Here is a 19151-nt window from a genome sequence, read left to right as displayed (position 1 = left end):
TTCAGGTCTTGAAGGATTTGAGAGTGATCTTGAGAGAGGATGAGGATAGCGTCTAGATATAATATCATACAAATACCTTTTTCTCTTAGGGATGAGGCGATCGATCTCATTACCTTGGTGAAACACCAAGAGGCATAGGAGAGGCCGAAGGGAAGGGCTTTGAATTGGAAGAGATGGTTTTTCCAAAAGAATTGAAGGAAGGGTTGGTGAACTTTTGCCATGGGGATGGTAAAGTAAGCGTCCTTCAGATCTAATTTTACGAGCCAGTCTCCCTCTGGGAGTAAGTCTCTGAGGACGTGAATTCTCTCCATTTTGAAGTGTCTGAAAACGAGGAATTTGTTGAGATCCCTTAGATTTATGACGGGTCTCCAACCTTTCTCTTTTTTTTTTACAAGAAAGAGGGTGCTTATGAATTTTAACATCTCTAGAGGGACTTCTACTATAGCGCCCTTCTGAAGCATGGTGGAGATTTCCTCCTCTATTATCTTTTCTTGATCTAAGGTAAGAATCATTTCTCTTGGGAAAGAAGATTGGTAAGGAGTTTGGGCAAAGTCTATCATAAACCCTCTCACAGTATTTAAGACCCATGGGTCTTGGGTTATTAGTTTCCAATTGTTGAAGAAAAGTTTGAGTCTCCCTCCTACTTTGGGTAAAAGGGGGGAGGAGGTGGGGTAGGGACTGTACTCACTTTGAGTGTTGTTGTTGATGGAAGCACTCGGGGATCTGACGTTTCTTGAACAAAATCCTCTTCCTCTTTGTGGAAAGAATTGGAGAGTGTTCGAGGGAAAGAATCCCCTTCCGCCATATCCTCTTCCCCTGGGGTAGGGCCTCCGTTTGAAGCGGCCGGAAGACTGGCCCCGTCTACCGGCCCTCCCGAAAAGGTTACTTGAGTTAAAGACTCTTTTCATGTTTTGGTCGGCTTTATCTAGGGCCGTAAAGGGCGAGACATATTTTCCTAAAGTTTTGATCAAGTCTTCGCCAAAGAGCAAGCCCTTGGGGTTGATGGAAGGTTCTTTGTCGGTTAAGTCGCTTAATTTGGGGCTAATTTTTGTGAGGACTATTCTTCTCCTCTCTGAGTTGAGGCTGGCATTAGCGTTGCCTAAAAGGACGAGAGCTCTCTGGCTAAGTCCTCTAATAATTTCAGTGTTTAGTGGGGTTCCATTAATGTGGCTATCTTCAGTGATGTCGATGATTCTTGTGAGGGGGCCTAGGATATCTAGGACTGTATCTTGACATCTTTAAGGGATCTCTCCATCCCTTTTCTCGGGTCTCTTCCTAGCTTGAAGAGGTACTTGATGAGCTCTGGGTCAAGGTTCGGAGTTTGACAGGTTTTATCTCCAATGAAAGGTCTGGAGCATTCAGCTCCTAAAAGGTTTCTAGAATCTCTGTTTAGAGGGTTTCTTAGTCTTTTATTGATAAATTTGCTTACGTGGTCCTGCGGGATCCATTCTGAGCTCCTTGGATGTTTAATATTAAGGGGAGAGAACATTTCTTGCCCTAAAGGGTCTAGGATGTTCTCTTTAGAAGAGCGAGAGAGATCCTCATCGAGAGAGTTAAATTCAAGATCGTCTTCGTCGAGATCTAAAATATGTTCATCGGGGGAATTAGAGGCGTCGTCATTATCAAAATCATCATCATTTTCATCGAAGTCGTCATTCTTAGCACTACGATATTTTGTGCCGCAGGGGACACCCAGATATTTTGTGCCGCTGAGGACACCTTTATGCGTTGTGCCGCTAAGGACACCTTTATGTGTTGTGCCGCTGGGGACACCCAAGTTATTTGAGGTGCGGTGACCTCCTGGGTAAGATGAGGTACTAGGACCTTCAGTGCTCTTGGGGATAAAATCTGAATTCTTGCTTTTTTAAGTCTCTTTCCCCTTGTATGAGAGAGATCTTCTTTGAGTGTATGTTGATCTAGAGTATGTATTTGTGTATTTTCATTTATAAAGCGCACTGCAACCCTACGACACAGTGGAGAGACTTGGCAACAGAAAGGCCCATAGAAATTAAGCTCTGGGAAAGAGCCAGGTCTTAATCTGTTTACGAAACAGTGTCAATTCCTGAACCTGTCTTAGCTGTAAAGGAAGACTATTCCACAAATGTGCGGCCGCAACACTAAAAGCGCGGCCACCCAAGGTGGGTCTCGCCCTTTTCACATAGGAGGGATCTTTGAGAAGTCATTACTTTGGAAAGAGTTTCCAACATACACGATCTCATTTCCTCGTGGATGATGTTTTTAAAAGCCTCATTATTTATGTTAGGGGTAGTTAAGCTAGCCTCTGCTTTGTCTGAATCAAAGTCGGACATGTTAAACGAGTAAAATTAAAGGTAATAAAAAATGTTCTTGTTTTTTTTTTTTTTTAATAATATGAGGTTTAAATAAAATTTTCTCTCTCTCTTTTTTTAATTTTTTATAATTAATATGAGGTTTAAATAAAGTGTTCTCTTTTTTTTTATATTATAAGGGTTTGGAGATATGAAGACTATTTCTAACTAGATTAAAGCTGGATAGGCTTAAAGTTAATATTTTGCTGGATATGGCTCTTAAAAATTAATATTTTGCTGGAAATAGCTATTTTTTCGATGCGGAGCGTTTCTCAACTGTCAGCTGGTGTTAGCCTCCGGGGATCGAAAGTGCGCTTGAGCGCGATCACCGGAGGCTGCTGTAGCGGTGGTTGCTAAGATACTGTTAGTGCGTAGGAGCGAAGGCCTCGTAGGCCTTGTTTATGTTGCAAAAGGATATCGAGGAATGATCCCTGGCAGCGCCGCGACGCTAGCGGTACGTTGCCAAGGTTCATACCTCAAAATATTGTCGGATGAAGAGTCTCTCTGCAAAATATATCCCGGCAGGTGCGTGGGAGCGTTAAAGGCAAGGGAAGCACCGTCAATCAAAGGAGGGGGAGCACCGTCAAAGGTCCGGTTGTGTGAGGTGGAGAGCGGGTGGAGAAAGACTCAAAACCGTGAGCTCCAAGTATTTTAAAAAAAATAAAATGAGAAGAGCGAGGGGTAAAGGGAGAGTGCGTACTTCCGTAAATTGGAGGTAGCGGCAACATGAGAGGGGAGGAGTGTCGGGGGGGAAGGCGCCCGAGAAAAGGAGAATATATTTATGATTCAAACGTTGATAATAATGAAGCACATAAGAAAATAAGAGGGCACATGGGCAATATTACATTTCTAAAAGAGAGAAGGAGAAGTCAAATAAGCTAATAAAGGTACATGCGAGTAAGAGAAGTAAGGAAATAAACTTATCTGCCTGGAGCCGCATTTAAAAGAGGCTGGATGTTGTGGTCTCATGCCTTTTGTTGTTATTAAGGTTCTATTTGGAACACTTCTATGATGTATGCGGCTGCTTGGCGACGCAATAAAAGTGATATGCATAATGGTAGCCTCCGGTCTTGTAATGAAATCTACTTTAAATTCATATGCATAAGTTATATAGCAAAAACCTTACATCAACATGCTTACCTGCACAAACGAACAAATAGCTAAATGACCAAGGTTTGGCAAAGCCAGTAGGTTGCGCCTTTATATTATAATGCCAAGCTACTAGCTTTGTCAATGTTTTTTTGTATCGTATTGTTTTAAAAAAACTTAAAAGAAAAATATCAAATTCCTTGCAAAAAATGAAGTTTCAGAATGTAAAGGAAAACGCTTTCCAAGACGTAAATTACATTCCCCAAGATTAAACAATTTCATCCTCTGCAGTAGCCTAGGAAGCAGATTTATAGGCTGAGTACACCTTCAGCCTGAGACCCCAGCGGACTAAGTGCTGGAGGTGGTCTTTCCCGCAACAACATAAAAGCCTTTGTGCACCAAATCATGTGCTTTAATGCAAAATGTGCAATGCAGGAAATAAAAGCAAAACAACCCTGTAAGACTGCTCTTCAACCATAACCCAGCAAACATAGCCCTCTTCTGATTCTGCAAACAAGCTGGGAAGGGTCGGGAACAGCAGAGTGTGTCTGTGGGCGGGTACTTGAAAGGGGAACAGCACATGAGGGACAGAGTTAGAAAACACATGCACTCTCATGGAGTGCTGAATGAAAAAAAAGTAGTTTGCTTAACATGAGCAGTGTAAGCAAACAAGTTAGCCAATCAAAAGCAATATAAAGAGGATATGCTCCAGAAAAGGAACAAACATAAGATGAGAAAAGAAATACATTAACTAAGAAGCTAATAAATGAGAGTGACAATAAAGGCAATCAACGGTAGGCAATGGGCAGGTTGTAAGCCATTGGTAAATTCACAAAAGATATTTTACAGCCAGACAGCTTGAGCTTTGGAAAAAAATAACTTGATACTTCATCACATTACATTGATGCATTACCATGAATGCTCCATATAAACTTGCAATGATGAATCCCTTCCCTGCATTATCTGTTTTAGGTGCCTTTCACATGAGGTACCCCTCCCTCTATGCCCCCCTGCTTTTCTGAAGATAGCATTGTGGTTTTGTAACTATGTTCATTTTTATTGTGCTATTATGAGAATCCCTGCAGATACTGAACATCCCTCAATATTCAAAAAAATGTCTGAAGTATGTTTGAACTGAATTAGGAAACCTTAAATTATGTGCATAAGGGAGCAGATATTCTCAGGTTATCGTTGGAGCTTAAAAGCCTTGTCTGGTGGTATCAGGCTGTACCTTTGTCATTAATAGATTTTTAATTTTAGTAATGGCTGTGATATAGAAAGAGGTTCCCTCCTCTATATAGGGCTTGAGATAAGATTTGCACGTAGTGACGTACTGCTGGAAAGGACATCGGGCACACAATCAGTAGTGTATCTAATATGCAGATTTAAAATTGTATTTTTTCATTTTTCATTGGCATTTATCAACAAAGCATTATAAACAATACCAAAAGGAGGAAAATCCTCGATAATAACTATACCACTAATAATTTCTAAAAGACTGTCCTTAACATTCACTGCAATCCTGACAACAGTCATTACTCACAGACAGTTCTAATCCATACCATACGTCTAACCAGACCTTAAACTCTGATATACCCATAACCATAACCAGCGGCAAATACAATACTTACTCTAACAACTGCCCTAAACGCAACCAAGAAGCAGCCTTCATCTAGCATCCAGGACATCTCACAGAAAAGTGAGGGCATTTTTTTGGTAGAACCTCTGATTGCTTTCCTCCTGGTCAGTGTGGTATGGTACAGAGCGTTTCACTTTGTAATCTCATTGGGATACGTGTTGTGAGCCACAAACGCTGCCGCCAAGGTCCTTCAATTGCTGAGGGCAAGCTTACAGAGTAATCTTTGGAAGAGCACTCTTTTGGCATTCAGTGTTCCATGAAGTGGTAATATATTTGTATTAATTGTGAGCCAGATTCCAATCTGAATTATATAGGTTAACTGATAATAAGAGTGTCAATTGGCACAGAGCCAAGTAATATCTCGGAAAGTTGCGCCCACAGAGTCCTCTTCTGTATGTCTGTCTAGCTTGATATCAGATGAAAAATGCAGCATTTTTTGGACCTGTTCAGGTAATACTGTCTGTTCAAATGGTAGAAGTATACGTAGATAATATTCCATTGGAAATAAAAGTAGAACACTAAAACATAGGCATAAAAGTAAGAATGCAAAATAAAAGAAAACAGATGTACATGGATATCTTGAAAAGCATCTTCAGCATGCCCTTGTGAGATTGTGTGGAAATTGTAACATTTTCCTTTTAACCATAAATTAAAGAAGATAACATAACATTTCATATATGAACCAGGTGTTTTCTATAATTCGTTTAACAACTTCCATTCATTCCGAGTAGAAGTGAAAGGCATTATTTCAATGTTATCATTTGACTAATACCTATATTTCAGATCGTATTACTGCTAGCACTCTTTAAAGTTCCGGGTGACCAATAAATTATAGCCTTTTATTAAAATAATAATAATAAAATAATAGGTTTCGCTAAATGTACAGTCACAATGGAGGGAAGGGTGGATTGTATGTGTTGGCTTTAAAACACGCTTTAACGGCAGCAGAAATTAGGCATATTTTGAGGAAAGCCGCCGCTTTTCTGCCCAAACCAAAAGGTATAGTTATAGTCAGTTTTACGTGCGAATATCTGGCAGATTCCAAGCAGAGTTTGTGGTTCTCAAAACTTCAGAGGCTGTAAATTTTAAACTGTGTGCCCTGCAGTCAGAGCTGAAGTGTGTTGTGTCTGAAGTCAGGTGGTGCTTTGTTCAAGTAGACATTAAACAGTTCTTCTGAAACCTGCAAATGTTTAAGAGGGTTGCTGGCCAGCTGTAGTCCTTGGAAACATGTGCCAGTTGGCTGGAAATACCTTGGAATGTGGCCAGTTAAGTAGACTACAGCTCTGGAGGTCTTTCCAAATGTGTAGGTTTAAATGTTTTGGCTGCACACGTAGACGTTTAATACCGGGTTGTTCGGAAATGATTTTATTGAACATTGAGCAATTATGAAAAAAAATTGAACCTCCCACCTCAAAAGACGTAACTTAAAATAACCCCCTGCTCTCAGCCAACCCATATTGCGTACATTCTTTCTAATATATATTTAAATTCGTTTAGAGTAATGTGAACTTGAACAGACAAGGTGCTATCATTGTTTCTATTTCGAGTTTAGTAAATATATCAGTCATTGTGTAAAGAATTGTAACCTGGCTCAATGAACAATATCTGAAAGCTGCTTTCTTTTTGGCTGACATCATCTTTCCATTGGTCTTGTGCAATTGGGTCTTTGTCATCAAAAAGGAGACGTGTGAAATGTGTTTCTTAACATTTATTATTATGCTGTTATCGAAATTGTATTTTTTTTTAGCATATCCGATGTGCATTTTGTAATGTAATAGCAACCAGACTGTGATAACCCCATGCAATTGCTCGAATATCTTGATGGATTTTTGAAACATTAATGCTGGAACGTCTGATTTATAGCCATTTGCGATGATGCGTCATATGGGAGCCTGGTGAGAGATGCATCAATTGTCTTTGTACAATTGAATAACAATCTTTGACTACTGTATGTGTAGTGTTGTATGGGTGCAATTCTTTGTACAAATAGACTTTCAGAAAAAAAATGGACAGAATCAGCATTATGTGTAAGAGTTACTTGTATACAATACATCTTGCTGGAAAGCAATGACACCCTGAGGAACTGGTGTGAGCTTTTGTGTGATACATGACTGCTTGCAAGAGCCATATTAGGAGTCAATATCTAGTAGATGGAGAAATTGTGAATTTTGGGAGATGGGTCTTCGGTTCTTTCCTGAATTGCACTGGAAGAGGCACTTCTCATGCTGTTAGGAAAGATCTTCCAGATCCCAGGTGTGTTGATGTAGAAAGATTTCAATATGGGCTTTCCCTTCTTGTGCTTCTATTTAATCTCAGTCTAAAGAAGGTCTGGGTCTGGTCTGGCTCTGTGAGACAGAGGTGAGTATTTTCTCATACAGGTATGCAGGGGTGCAATTTCTGAAGGCCTTGTAGGTGATAGTGTTAGAATTGTGGATGCCACATTCGAAGATGAGGGCACACAATGTAGTTCCTTCAATGTTGGAGCGATGCTGTTGAATTGATTCAGATCTACAAGGGTGGTGTCATGGAGGCCTTAGTGCAGGGCGTTGTTTCCATACAAATGAGTGAATATCAAGGCTGATGTCCGTTCCAGATAGGCCGGTATTCACTTTTTTTTAGTAGGGAGATTTTATGATATATGTTGTTTTTAATTTCTTGTTGATCTGTTATTTGAAGGAGTTATTTGTGCCAAAGTCGAATCCAAGTGGTAAACTATTTGCTGTCTGCATGACAGTTAAGCTTTCTTGGTTCATGTGAGATAGCCAAGCTTGAATCTGTGGTTACTTGGTTCTTTTGATTAAGATGAATTCTGTTTTTATCATGTTGCGATAGTTGTAGGTTCTTGACATCCAATAATGAATATGATCAAGGAAGGTTTTAAGTAAGAGGATGTAATGTGTCAAGGAGATTTTGAAGTTGAGGTGATCATTATTGGCATAGGGATGAATCTTTAAGATGTTATCCATTAGTAAGGAATGCCAAGTGGATCTAGGTAGAGATTAATGTTGATGGGGGAAAATATGGATTGCTGGGTCTTGAGGTTCCAATCTGGATAAAGTGGCAGCAGTTGGTGAGGTATAGGTATAGGAGAAGCAATGCAAGTAGTGTCAAGAGGTCCATGCATGTTTCCAGGACGAGTGCTGGATAGTAGACAGTTTGGGAGGATACACAGAGGCCAAGTATGATCATTGTTATTTAAACTGATGAAATGTTACCTAGGAAGTACTGGAACAGCTAATTTGTTACAGGCAGATACATAGAATGAAGAACACTCAATGGATATCTTCCATCAAGAATATTAATGAACACAGGCACAGTGGTTGGCTTGACTATGGCAATATCACCATAAATATTACGACATTTACAAAAATGAGAACAGGAACAATGTTATATTTTTAAATAAAAAGTATGCTTTATATTTTACTCACAAATAAGTCAATCTATTACAGTCCTAGAAATGTGGTAACCACATTTTTCATAGAGCATGATCAGTGTAAATACATGCAAATATAATTATTTTAGCCTGGAATGCAACAGTCTATTTCAAAAAGCAGTTGAATGTTTCTTGCACCTAGCATTGACGTAACCAGTCAAAAGCAGGTGCTGATGGAATGTCCATTAGTGCGTATACCCCCAGGGTTCTTCAGTGCCTCTTTGAACAAGTCAAAAAATCTCTGACCTTAGACCTTTTTGTTGTGAGTTTAAAATCCCATCTATTTCTTTCTGCTCATATATTCGAGAGTACAACAATATTTCCACTGTAAAGATTAATTTCAGTTTAAATACATCTCAGTCACAGAAGGATTGATTATTGCCACATATTGCATTAGAGTGCTCAGCAAGAGGTGTGGTTTCTCATTTTATTGTTTATGTAATACTTATAAAAAAAATCAAATCTCCTTGCTGCACAAAATACATTTTGTTTATCCCCTGCATGAAGTTTGTAGGCGAGGGCATATTTCTTTTAGAAAAAGTATATAAGACACTGCTGGGAAATTGGCCAGAGCGAGAATGTCTCACAGTCGCAGCACACATCAGTTTCACAGTGCCTGCTAGACATATTCTGTTTAAAACAGTCTTTGGTCGCTGAAAATTATGTTAAAAAGCACAGCTTTGCGGATACCTCTGTGCCATGATCAAAACAAATCTCACCAGAAGGCTGTAGACCATTCAGATCTAAGTGGTCAGATTCACTCTCAATGTCCCATGCCGCACTCACATCATACCACTCCTGAAGGAGCTCCACTGGTTCCCCATACACAAATAATCACAATTCAGACTCCTCACCTACACTTTCAAGGCACTACACAACACTGCCCCAGCCTTCCTCAACAACAGCATCTGCATTCACAATCATTTAGACACCTCCACTCATCTGGACTTCTACTTGCACACATACCTTGCATACAGAAATCGAAATCCAGTGGTCGAGCCTTCTCCGACATCACTCCTAAAGCATGGAATGACCAGATGCTACAGATAAGAGCCTCCGCCTTAGCTCTTAAATTCCACAAGAAGCTTGTCTAGACTCAGTGCCAGGATACCTGCCTGAGTAATGGTGCGCTCTGAAAATCTGCACAGCATAACATACCAAAAATCACATGAAATACAAGAAACCTAACATTCTGTAATAACACAACAGTTCAGACAAATACAAAAAGTCACCCAGGACTACTCAGAACTTAAACCAGTTTAAATAAAAGGTGAACCTTGTTGCAACAATTTCTCAAATCACATTGCTGATAAAGAGTGTTTAGAAGTAAACCATTTTAAATCTGGTTAGATCTGGAACTATGCAGTCACAAGCACCTGACCAGTCATTTCAGCATTCCCCGTTCTATCATAATACATGAGATTTAAAAAAAAAAATGTTATGTCTTACCACTTTGACATTATTTTGAACTATGTGGGCATTGTGTGCGCTGTAATATTACTTAACACTATTACTTTCAGTCATCATTCTTTTATTCAAATTATATGGTTTGATCATATTAACTAACAACATGAGAACATTTATTATGATTAAGTTCAGAAAGTGAGAGACAGCATTAAAGGGAAAATAGTATAGTCGCAAAAAGGCAAGAGAGAGCATATGCACATTTTTGTGCCTGTTTTCCCATTTTTTTATGGTTGGGTAATTTTGTGTTTTTCTGTGTTTGAATTTGTAGTTGTGCATATTTGGCACCTGAAGAAAAGGTTTGCCCAAAATGCACAAGCGATAGTATCAACAGTTGTCATTTCTAGGACATTATCTGTACGGTGGAAAACTTGGTAAACACTGAAGAAATGGGATGTCGATTGAATTTTTTTTTGAATGAAGATGCTTTCTGCATTAAACACTAATCAAGCCAGACATCCTGATTTCCCAGTCCACTCTTTTATGTTCTTCTCAATTATGCAGTAATTGGCTGGAGGCACACTACTACTTATACAGCCTCTTTTCAGAGATTTGTAAAGATTTAAAATCAAACAATGAGTAGAATAGGGTGGGCTATGAGAAGAGGGCCTTTCCTTACTCCTTCTAAATAGATCATATTAACTCCCATAATGCTGGCACCTTCAGATATAGTGATACACCTCAAATCTATATTGTCAGCTTCTTCTTGTCATCTGGCCAGTAGTGATATAGGTCAGTCTCCGCATTTCCCAGCCCAGTACAACATGATTTCCTGGTGTCCCCTGAGATTTACTGAGGCATTGACATCTGGACAACTGACCATCAAAGAGGCCCCACATGTAGAGGAACAGAATGTAACAAGTTCCTCACTTGACTCCAGGCCACAGTCAATCATGAAAAATGACAAGGTAAACCAAGTGGTTTGTTGATAGCAGTGATTACCATTAAGCACTGACCACACTGAAAATACACAAAAGAAGCACAATGGTTAAGAAGTGGAAAAGCTCCCTGACCATGGACAAGTGGGAATCAGACATATATTGGTACCAAAGAGCAGAACTGGTTGTGTTTCAAAGTAGGGGGTGCCCTGGGAAATGGGAGAAAGTGTAGGGGGATTGGCAGGCTTATCAGGGTTTTTGACATAGGAGATGCTGCAGAACATAGGGGATGGGAAAGTAGCAAGGATACCTCCTGGATTTCACCCACTTTCTCTCCCCTTCACATCAAGATGGGGTAAATTTACTAAAATGGTGAATGGGCTGTAAAAGCCCTAACAATGTGAAATATGTCCTAAATGTAAGCTAATGGATAATTGTAACAGATATTATCTGGTGAATGCAAAATTGACGCTTAACATGCCGTATATGTTGTATGATGCAAATGTTAATAAAAAGAGTTAAAAAAAAAAAGAAGTGGAAAAGCTTTACTGATAATTATATACTCTCCTGTCTCTCACAACTAAATTAGGAGAGGTTTCAGTACAAAAGAGACGATTGCATGTGTTTGCTGGGGTGGCTTCATCCCTTGAAATTGTCAGCTAGTTTTTACTACCTTTTTTCTTCCAGTAGTCTGTGCACAAATTAGAGTAAGTTGTGCATCCAGCATCTTCCATCATGTCCCTAATGTATTCCCGAGGATAATAACTGTCATAGGGCCACATGGGTCAATGGACTGGATGGCAAGGCAGCCTAGAGACATACCCATATTGCTGTGGGGCAATGGCACACATCACTGCGATCAGAATATGTCAGAGCTAGTCCCTTACTGCCATGGGTAGGACTTCTTCCTTGAACTCTGAAGTTCCTGTCCTGCCACAAGCTCCAGGCACTTATGAAAATTATGGCATGTGAATCCACTAGTCTTCCTCCATTCAACTATCTCTCCAACTCTGGGCTCTGCAGTTAAATGTATACATTAGCTAAAGAGAGCATGAATTGACAGTCACTTTATCATTTGGGGATCATATCAGCACTTGAGCAGGAAACATACAGATACAGCAAAATGGAATCCACCTAGATGGATGCATAGAATCCATTTACAATGTGACAACGAACATAACAAATTTGGGGAAACAGACAAAGCGGCATGGAGACATTCATCCTGAAAAGGAGAGACCTTGATAGAGGGAGACAGAGGTGAAATAGGACAGAGACTACAATATCACTGTAAAGAATACCTCTAAATCACACAGGAACAGGACTATACAGATGTGCACTTTCTAAAGGAAAGACAAGACCCACTGATAAATCTTCAACATCATTGCACGCGGAGGCTGCATAATGTTCATGTATTGGTCGTTTAACCTTAATCACAGGACCATTCTACTTGACTGCCACATGACATTACTAACTTAATGGGGCGGTGCAGGATGGGAAAAGGATACCTTGCACATGTTTTCTATTATCTTGGATTTCAGTGCCTGTCTTGATGGTCAAGCATTTTATAAATGGCAGCTCTCTTGAGGTGAGCGTTTCAACTGAACTAACAAGTTGATGTCAAACACTGCAACTCATTGATCTCTGCCCTGTTCTGCAACGTTTGACGTGGTTTAATGATTTAGACAATGACACAATATAAAACAACAGTTGTGTTCCATGTCTGAAAAATCTTTACTGGTTGGATTACCCACACTAACAAAGCCAATAAGTTCGAATATTTATTGTATCCACACAAATAACTGTGGGAAAGTGGGGATTATATGTGGTGTGGGGGTTAGACCTCACCATGTAATAGTATCACAATACCCCAAAGATGGTCCTTGCATTTGTTAATATTGGAAAATACGATATCAATGCATGTCCCAATATATATAAGTATAATAACAAACTTGCATCACCTTTGTTGAAATTACCCAATGTGACCTCCCTTTCAACTCTGAGTCAGAAGTATGTGGTCAGGCAGGCCCTGCGACTAGGCCTGAAGCAATTGACTGACAGATCACAGGTGGGGTGACACATAACCCTTAGACAAACGCAGAAACAGGAAAACCCAGATCAATCCCACAGATAGGCAGCAACACTAAGTTGGGAACATTCAGCCAATCAGAACACAGGATGCCCACCACACACAGTGATCACGCACTTCCCACATCGGACATCGGGCCACGTACCCACTAGCTCCGTATTGTGTCCACACAGGGTCGATACCCACCTGCGCTTCATATCAAAAGACCAGATTTATGGCCCCATGACTAGGCCCGGATTTCTGTCTCCAAATGAATGCACAACTGTTTTATGACACCTCATGTAATATATAAAATGACAGCCGAAACCATTTAACTTTGAGACAGTCTTCAGACGCTGACTGATACCTGTTCTCCTGGCTGCTGAGTTTAATTAAACCAGCTGTTCCTGTTTTGCCAATCGCCTCTGGTCTTTCATTTTTCAAGGTAAATTTATAATCAAGTAACAGATTCACACTAATAAATCCTTAGATCTGTCTTGGTAATGTGGCAAGGAGCAGTCAGGCTTTAGTAGAACATGTGTTAAGCATTTTAGAGTACCACCATGGATGATAAGTAATTGATACGACTCAAGAGAAATTTGACACCAATTTATAAAATTAGAATGTACTTTTATCTTAATTTAGACACCAAAATAAACAGAATACTATACATATAACTGTAGTTATAGATTTTTTAATCAATATTAAATCAGCACAAAATAATACATGAAAAAGATAACATTGCGGTCAAAGGGAAAAACCACTAGTGACAATAGTCACTTGCAGATCGAGTTACGTGGAACCCTTACAATGTTAAGGTCATGCGAGTCCCTGGACCAGGCCACAATAGGCACATCAAGTTTACCTAGCCTGTGGTATTCAGGTGCTGTGTTGTCCTGGCTGTCCTTGGTGCTGAATGGAAGCCACGGGATGCTGATTTTACCGCTTACACGGTGCTGCAAAAAACAGAATGCAAAAACACAACAGCTACACAGCTTCTGACATCAGATGAAGGTTGCATGATGTTTCCTGTAGATGCAGCGTCAAATGTGGGGGTTAGTTGATGGATTGGTGACCAAAAAGCATCGGCAGCAGTAAGCACAGCAAAAAGGTACTGGAACTTCACTGGGTCTTGGCGAGTGAGGTAGTGGCCTGAAACTTTGTGGCAGGTGAGACTACAATTCTCATAATGCACTGGACCACTTGGATTTGGGCGATCTCACTGAGGGCCCAACGGCCAACTATTCTTCTGATGCAGTGAGGGGTTTTACCTGTAGTTTGCAGGGGACTAGTGTTAATAGTCGAGGGAAGTCTGAGGGTCCTTCTGGCTTCCATAGTGGTCCTTCTCTTTTGGAGTGCCGAGTTTTAGCCAAGGACAAGGGTTGTTCACTCAGTTCCAAGTCTGTTGCCACTGGGACAAAGTATCCCTCTTTTGCTTTGGTGCTGTGGCCCAAGTCATTTTGTAGGCAACATAGGCCTCTTATCGATGCATTTGTTTTGCAAGTTGTTCAGATCTGAGGTTCTGGTGTCAGGGGGTTCCTTAAATCACACATTTAGGAGAGTTTGGATGTAGGAGCTAGTAGCTAATGGGCAGCTAGTCCTTGCAGCTAGTCCACGCCTGAGGTGACCACATTCAGGAATGTAGCTCACCTTTTCTACCCAGAACTCTCTATTCTGCCCTTCCTAAAGATGGCAGGAATCAAATTTTGGTGTACAGACTCGGCTGCTCACACTGGATGTGTGGCAAGCCTTATGGGGTTGTACACCTCCCAGCATAGCTAATTTTCAAACTGGCCAGGTGCAAATGTGCCTGGGGCGGGGGAAAGGATGTTTCCTCCATTGGGAGTCTGCCCTGATGTATATCAGAGGTGGTTTAGCCTTTGAAGGTCTTGATGTGCCACTTCACTAGCCTGCTTAGGAGGAGGGAAGTGTAACCTCCTTCCCACCCAAGCGCTTGTTTCTGACTCCTGAGAGTCATTACACTGCCTGGCAGGAGGTCAGAATTCTGTCTTGGCAGCAGCAAGCGCTGTAATGCATGGGCTGGTCAGCCATATCATAGTGAAGCTGGGGCACCCAGCTGGGCAACCTTCAAGGTCGCCACCTAGGTGCTTGCCACATCACACAGGGCATGAGATTCATGTGAGGGGTGAGCAGGCATGTTGTTTGATTTTACACAGGAAATATTTTGGTGGTACCGTAATTGAGCTGCCAGCCTTGAGAATACCTGGGTGACAGCCCATGTTATTCCATGGACCACTAACACTTATACTAGTTTCCAATGAGGAATGCCACTATAGTGACATTTAGGCTTGCACTTATATGACCTCACCTTTATTATACTGCACCCTGCCTCCTGGGCTGAGGAAGCCTACCTTAGGGGTGCCTGACATATATTAAAGCTCGTGCATTTGACTGTGCCACACATGGTGAGGGCGCAGTCGAGTTCGAGCAGTTTGCATTGCTCCTGAAGTCTGCAATGGCAGGCCTGCTGTCAGCAGTTTGCTTAGGTCATCCAAGGTGACACATAACCGTGCTGCAGCACTGGGGACCCTTTTACCACCTATGCCCTGAGTACTCCTGGTACCATATGCTAGGGACATATAAGGGGAAAAGTGTTTGCCAATTTTAGATTACCATGTTGAACATAACACTTTTGGGACAGAGCACAGGCACTGGGGTCTAGGCAAAAGACTCCAGTGCACAACTGCAGCACACATAGAAAGAGGAAAACGCCTCCATTGATTGTTTTGTGCAGGATGGTATCCCTTCCTACACACAAATAATCATGCTACCAACGCAGACCCCCTTGCACCATGGTGCAAGGGTGCCTGCATTGGTGCTAGGCACCAATTTCTGAACCGGCGCAGGCAGAAAGGACATGAATGTGCCGTATTTCATAGGTACGGCACATTCCTGCCCTTTTCTTTTGACGCAGGACAGCGTAGCAAAGTGACTTGCTGCACTGCCCTACGTCAAAAACTCGAAAATGAGGCCCGCAATATATAGCTGTATGACATTCTGGGCTAAGAAGACAGTGGACCAGGAACAAAGAGTAAACAGGCCACATAAAATGAGTAATGCATGATCCAATGCACACTGAAATTATTACCTGAGGTATTTCCTGAACAGTATTTATTCGAAATGGATTTTGATTTTTACAATTAATTATAGATTTCTACTTGCGTTGCAGAGTTTGGAAAAATATTTTAGGATTTTTTGCTTTCCATAGGTAAATACAAATAAAAATTGATTGATTGTATTGAATTTGATGTTATAAAATATCACACAAAGATTTTTTTTAAAGTCGCTCCTGATGTATCTTTTAGATCCTACTACAAGGCAATAATCCAGGAATTGCATGGGAATATGCCTTACAGAAGAGTTGGCCAGAAAATACAATCCAGAAGAGATACAACTACACCTGGTTTACAGTAGAGCTTAGCTGCTCAGCGTCTTGTGCTGGTGGTGGGTACAGAAACTATAAAATCATTTTTTTTCTAAATGCTGTAAAAATGGTCACAATTAAATATAGTATGTGCATTGTCTGAATTCACCCTTTGCTCTCCGGTTGATACAAACTTATTTTCTTCACTAAAATGGCATCTACAGTTTGACACACATTTTTCAATGTTTCTTCTAATTTTATCATGTAGAAAATGTTTTCTAAGGCGTCAATTAACATTTGTTTTACATGAAAAATGTACATTAATTAGTATTGTAGATGGTGACGTGTGACTACCCGCATTAGGCATCTTGAACTTTGTAATAAATAAATTAATCTATCATTATTTGTCAGTATAGATATTCACAATTATTTTTTTTGACAATCTTACTCTGCTGGCAATACATTGTTTATTACACCTAACAAAATTCGACTACATGGATTTTGTAAGTTATGAGGTGTAATAAAGAACACCTATTCCAGGTTTTTGAGGAATAACATGAAGACCCTGGTGCATACTGCACTTAATCAGTATGTCATGATAAATACTGCATTGTTTTCCCCAGGTTTGACCTGCCAAAGTTTAAAGAATGGTGAGGTATTTAACACACCTGGCAATTACCAGGTACAGTAAATGTCACCCAACTCGCAATTGTGACCCATGCGCTAACTCCAACCAACTACGAATCATGGAATATTACCATTCCACTGATATGGATGGATGTCATTACATCGCATAGTAATACCACGCATGCCATTACAACGCGGGTATTACTACGCGATGTCAATGACATCGCATGTCATTACATCGCAAACTGTTACCACGAATATGCCTTTACCACGCATGCCATTACAACGCAAAGGCATGCGTGGTAAAGCTATATTCGTGGTTAGTTTGCAAGGTAAGTGACTACCATACCCCTACACAAACCTCCCCCGCCCCCAGTCCTCTCCCTACAATTACATTACACTACCCTACACGACCCCCGACATTACCCTAAAACACAACACAACACACGCACACTACAGCACTACCCTAATCCCTAACGCACTTCACTACTCAAACTCTACTACACTACCCAAAACCACTACACTACACAAACTCTACAACATTACCTTAAACCCTAAAACACTACTACACTACCCTAAACCCTGAAACACTACACTACGCAAACACTACTACACTACCCTAAACCCTAAAACACTACACTACCCTAAACCCTAAAACACTACACTACACAAACACTACCCTAAACCGTAAAACACTACACAAACACTACTACTCTACCCTAAACCCTAAAAAACTACACTATCCTTTACCCCTAAAATACTACACTACCCTAAACCCTAAAACACTAAACTACCCTAAACCCTAAAACACTACACTACACAAACACTACTACTCTAGCCTAAACCCTAAAAACTACACTAGCCTAAACCCTAAAACACTACACTACACAAACACTGCTACACTACCCTAAACACTAAAACCCTAAATCACAAAACTACACAACCTCTACACTACCCTAAACCCTAAATCACTACAACACTACCCTAAACCCTAATACACTACATTACGCTACAAAAAAACACACTAAAACGTTTAAAAAAAACACCCAGAACACTACTTTTATACGACCCTGAACTCAAAAAATTAACCCCCACCTCAAGCGCAAACCCCCTTACCTCTCTCCTCTCCATCGTCGCCGTTGGATCCTGCTTCCTCCTTCCTGCTTGCTTCACGTCGTTGTGAGGAAACACCCTGAGTTTCCTCACAACGACTTGGATAACCGCTGCCGCCACTTTACATCGCATGTGTTGTAAAAGCGCATGCAATGTAATGGTATGCATGGTTTTACCACGCGTTGTAACATCGCATGCGTTGTAACGCATGCGATGTAATAGCAATGCGTGGTAAAACCCGTGTTGTAATGGCTGTTCCCCACTGATATTTCTTCGATTGCTGCCTGTAACCAGACTGTTTTAGCAAATATTGGCCTTTATATAGCAAGACATTTTCCCACAGACAAATAATGAGACATATTTTCTTTTGTTTTGAGTTTTACATAGTGCAAACTAGAACTGAAGGTATCAGAGTGCTTTGCATGACCACCAGCTGCGTTACAGACGGACAAAGTCATTAGATCTTGCCTACGCAGCGCGCAAGCGCTGCTTAGGAGGGGACCTTTAGCAATCGATCACCACTTTTGCCTAAACGCGTGCACGCTTTGCATTGCTTTGTATTGCAACATGTGCACGTTTGGCATTTCCCTTGCGGGAGCGAACAGCGCGGCCATCTTTTAGTAATTATCTTCAAAACAGATGGTGTCGCTACTCCCTCCTGCAAGGGAAAAGCTGTGTGTGTCTGGTCCCCATGCATGTCCCCTCCACCTCACCTCCACAAGAGTGCACGTCGCTTTAACTTTCACGGCCGCGCTTGTTGTAATTTAGCATTTGTTGCCCGCCGTCGCCGCTGCTGGTTTTTCTTCTCTTCGCCCTCTCCTCAGATTCTCCAACTGCCTGTCTCTTTCTCATTCTCCTTGCCCGCTCTCCTCTCCATATGTGCTGCAGCTGGTTAACTGCGTGGTCCGCATTGGACACACTTATTTATTTATTTAATTTGCCACGCGGGGCAAAACGTAGCGTTTCGCAGCACTATAGCAGTGTGCTTTCATTTTATGCGCGGTCCGCCGCTAACGCGCATGTTTAGTTATTTGATTACTTTCGCACAACACTGATAGGGGTGTATGTAAACCAGCCCATAGCTCTAAAACTGCAAGCCTTTGTCACTGTCTCTGTATTTTAGGAGCCTGT

The 19151-nt window shown here is 41.0% G+C and overlaps 1 protein-coding gene across 1 annotated transcript in view; it reads left to right on the top strand.

The window, feature by feature from the left end:
- ADAMTS18 (ADAM metallopeptidase with thrombospondin type 1 motif 18) overlaps positions 1-19151 on the top strand; it is a 336350-nt gene that overhangs the window by 268859 nt on the left and 48340 nt on the right. Inside the window, exon 17 of the mRNA XM_085637512.1 lies at positions 16222-16360. Coding sequence (XP_085493638.1) covers positions 16222-16360 — 139 coding nt within the window. The remainder of the gene's footprint in view (positions 1-16221; positions 16361-19151) is intronic.

Source organism: Triturus cristatus, chromosome 12 (genome assembly GCF_964204655.1).
Source record: "Triturus cristatus chromosome 12, aTriCri1.1, whole genome shotgun sequence".
Taxonomy (NCBI): Eukaryota; Metazoa; Chordata; class Amphibia; order Caudata; family Salamandridae; genus Triturus; species Triturus cristatus.
Note: the sequence above shows the minus strand (reverse complement) of the source record. Positions and strands in the feature narration are given on the sequence as shown.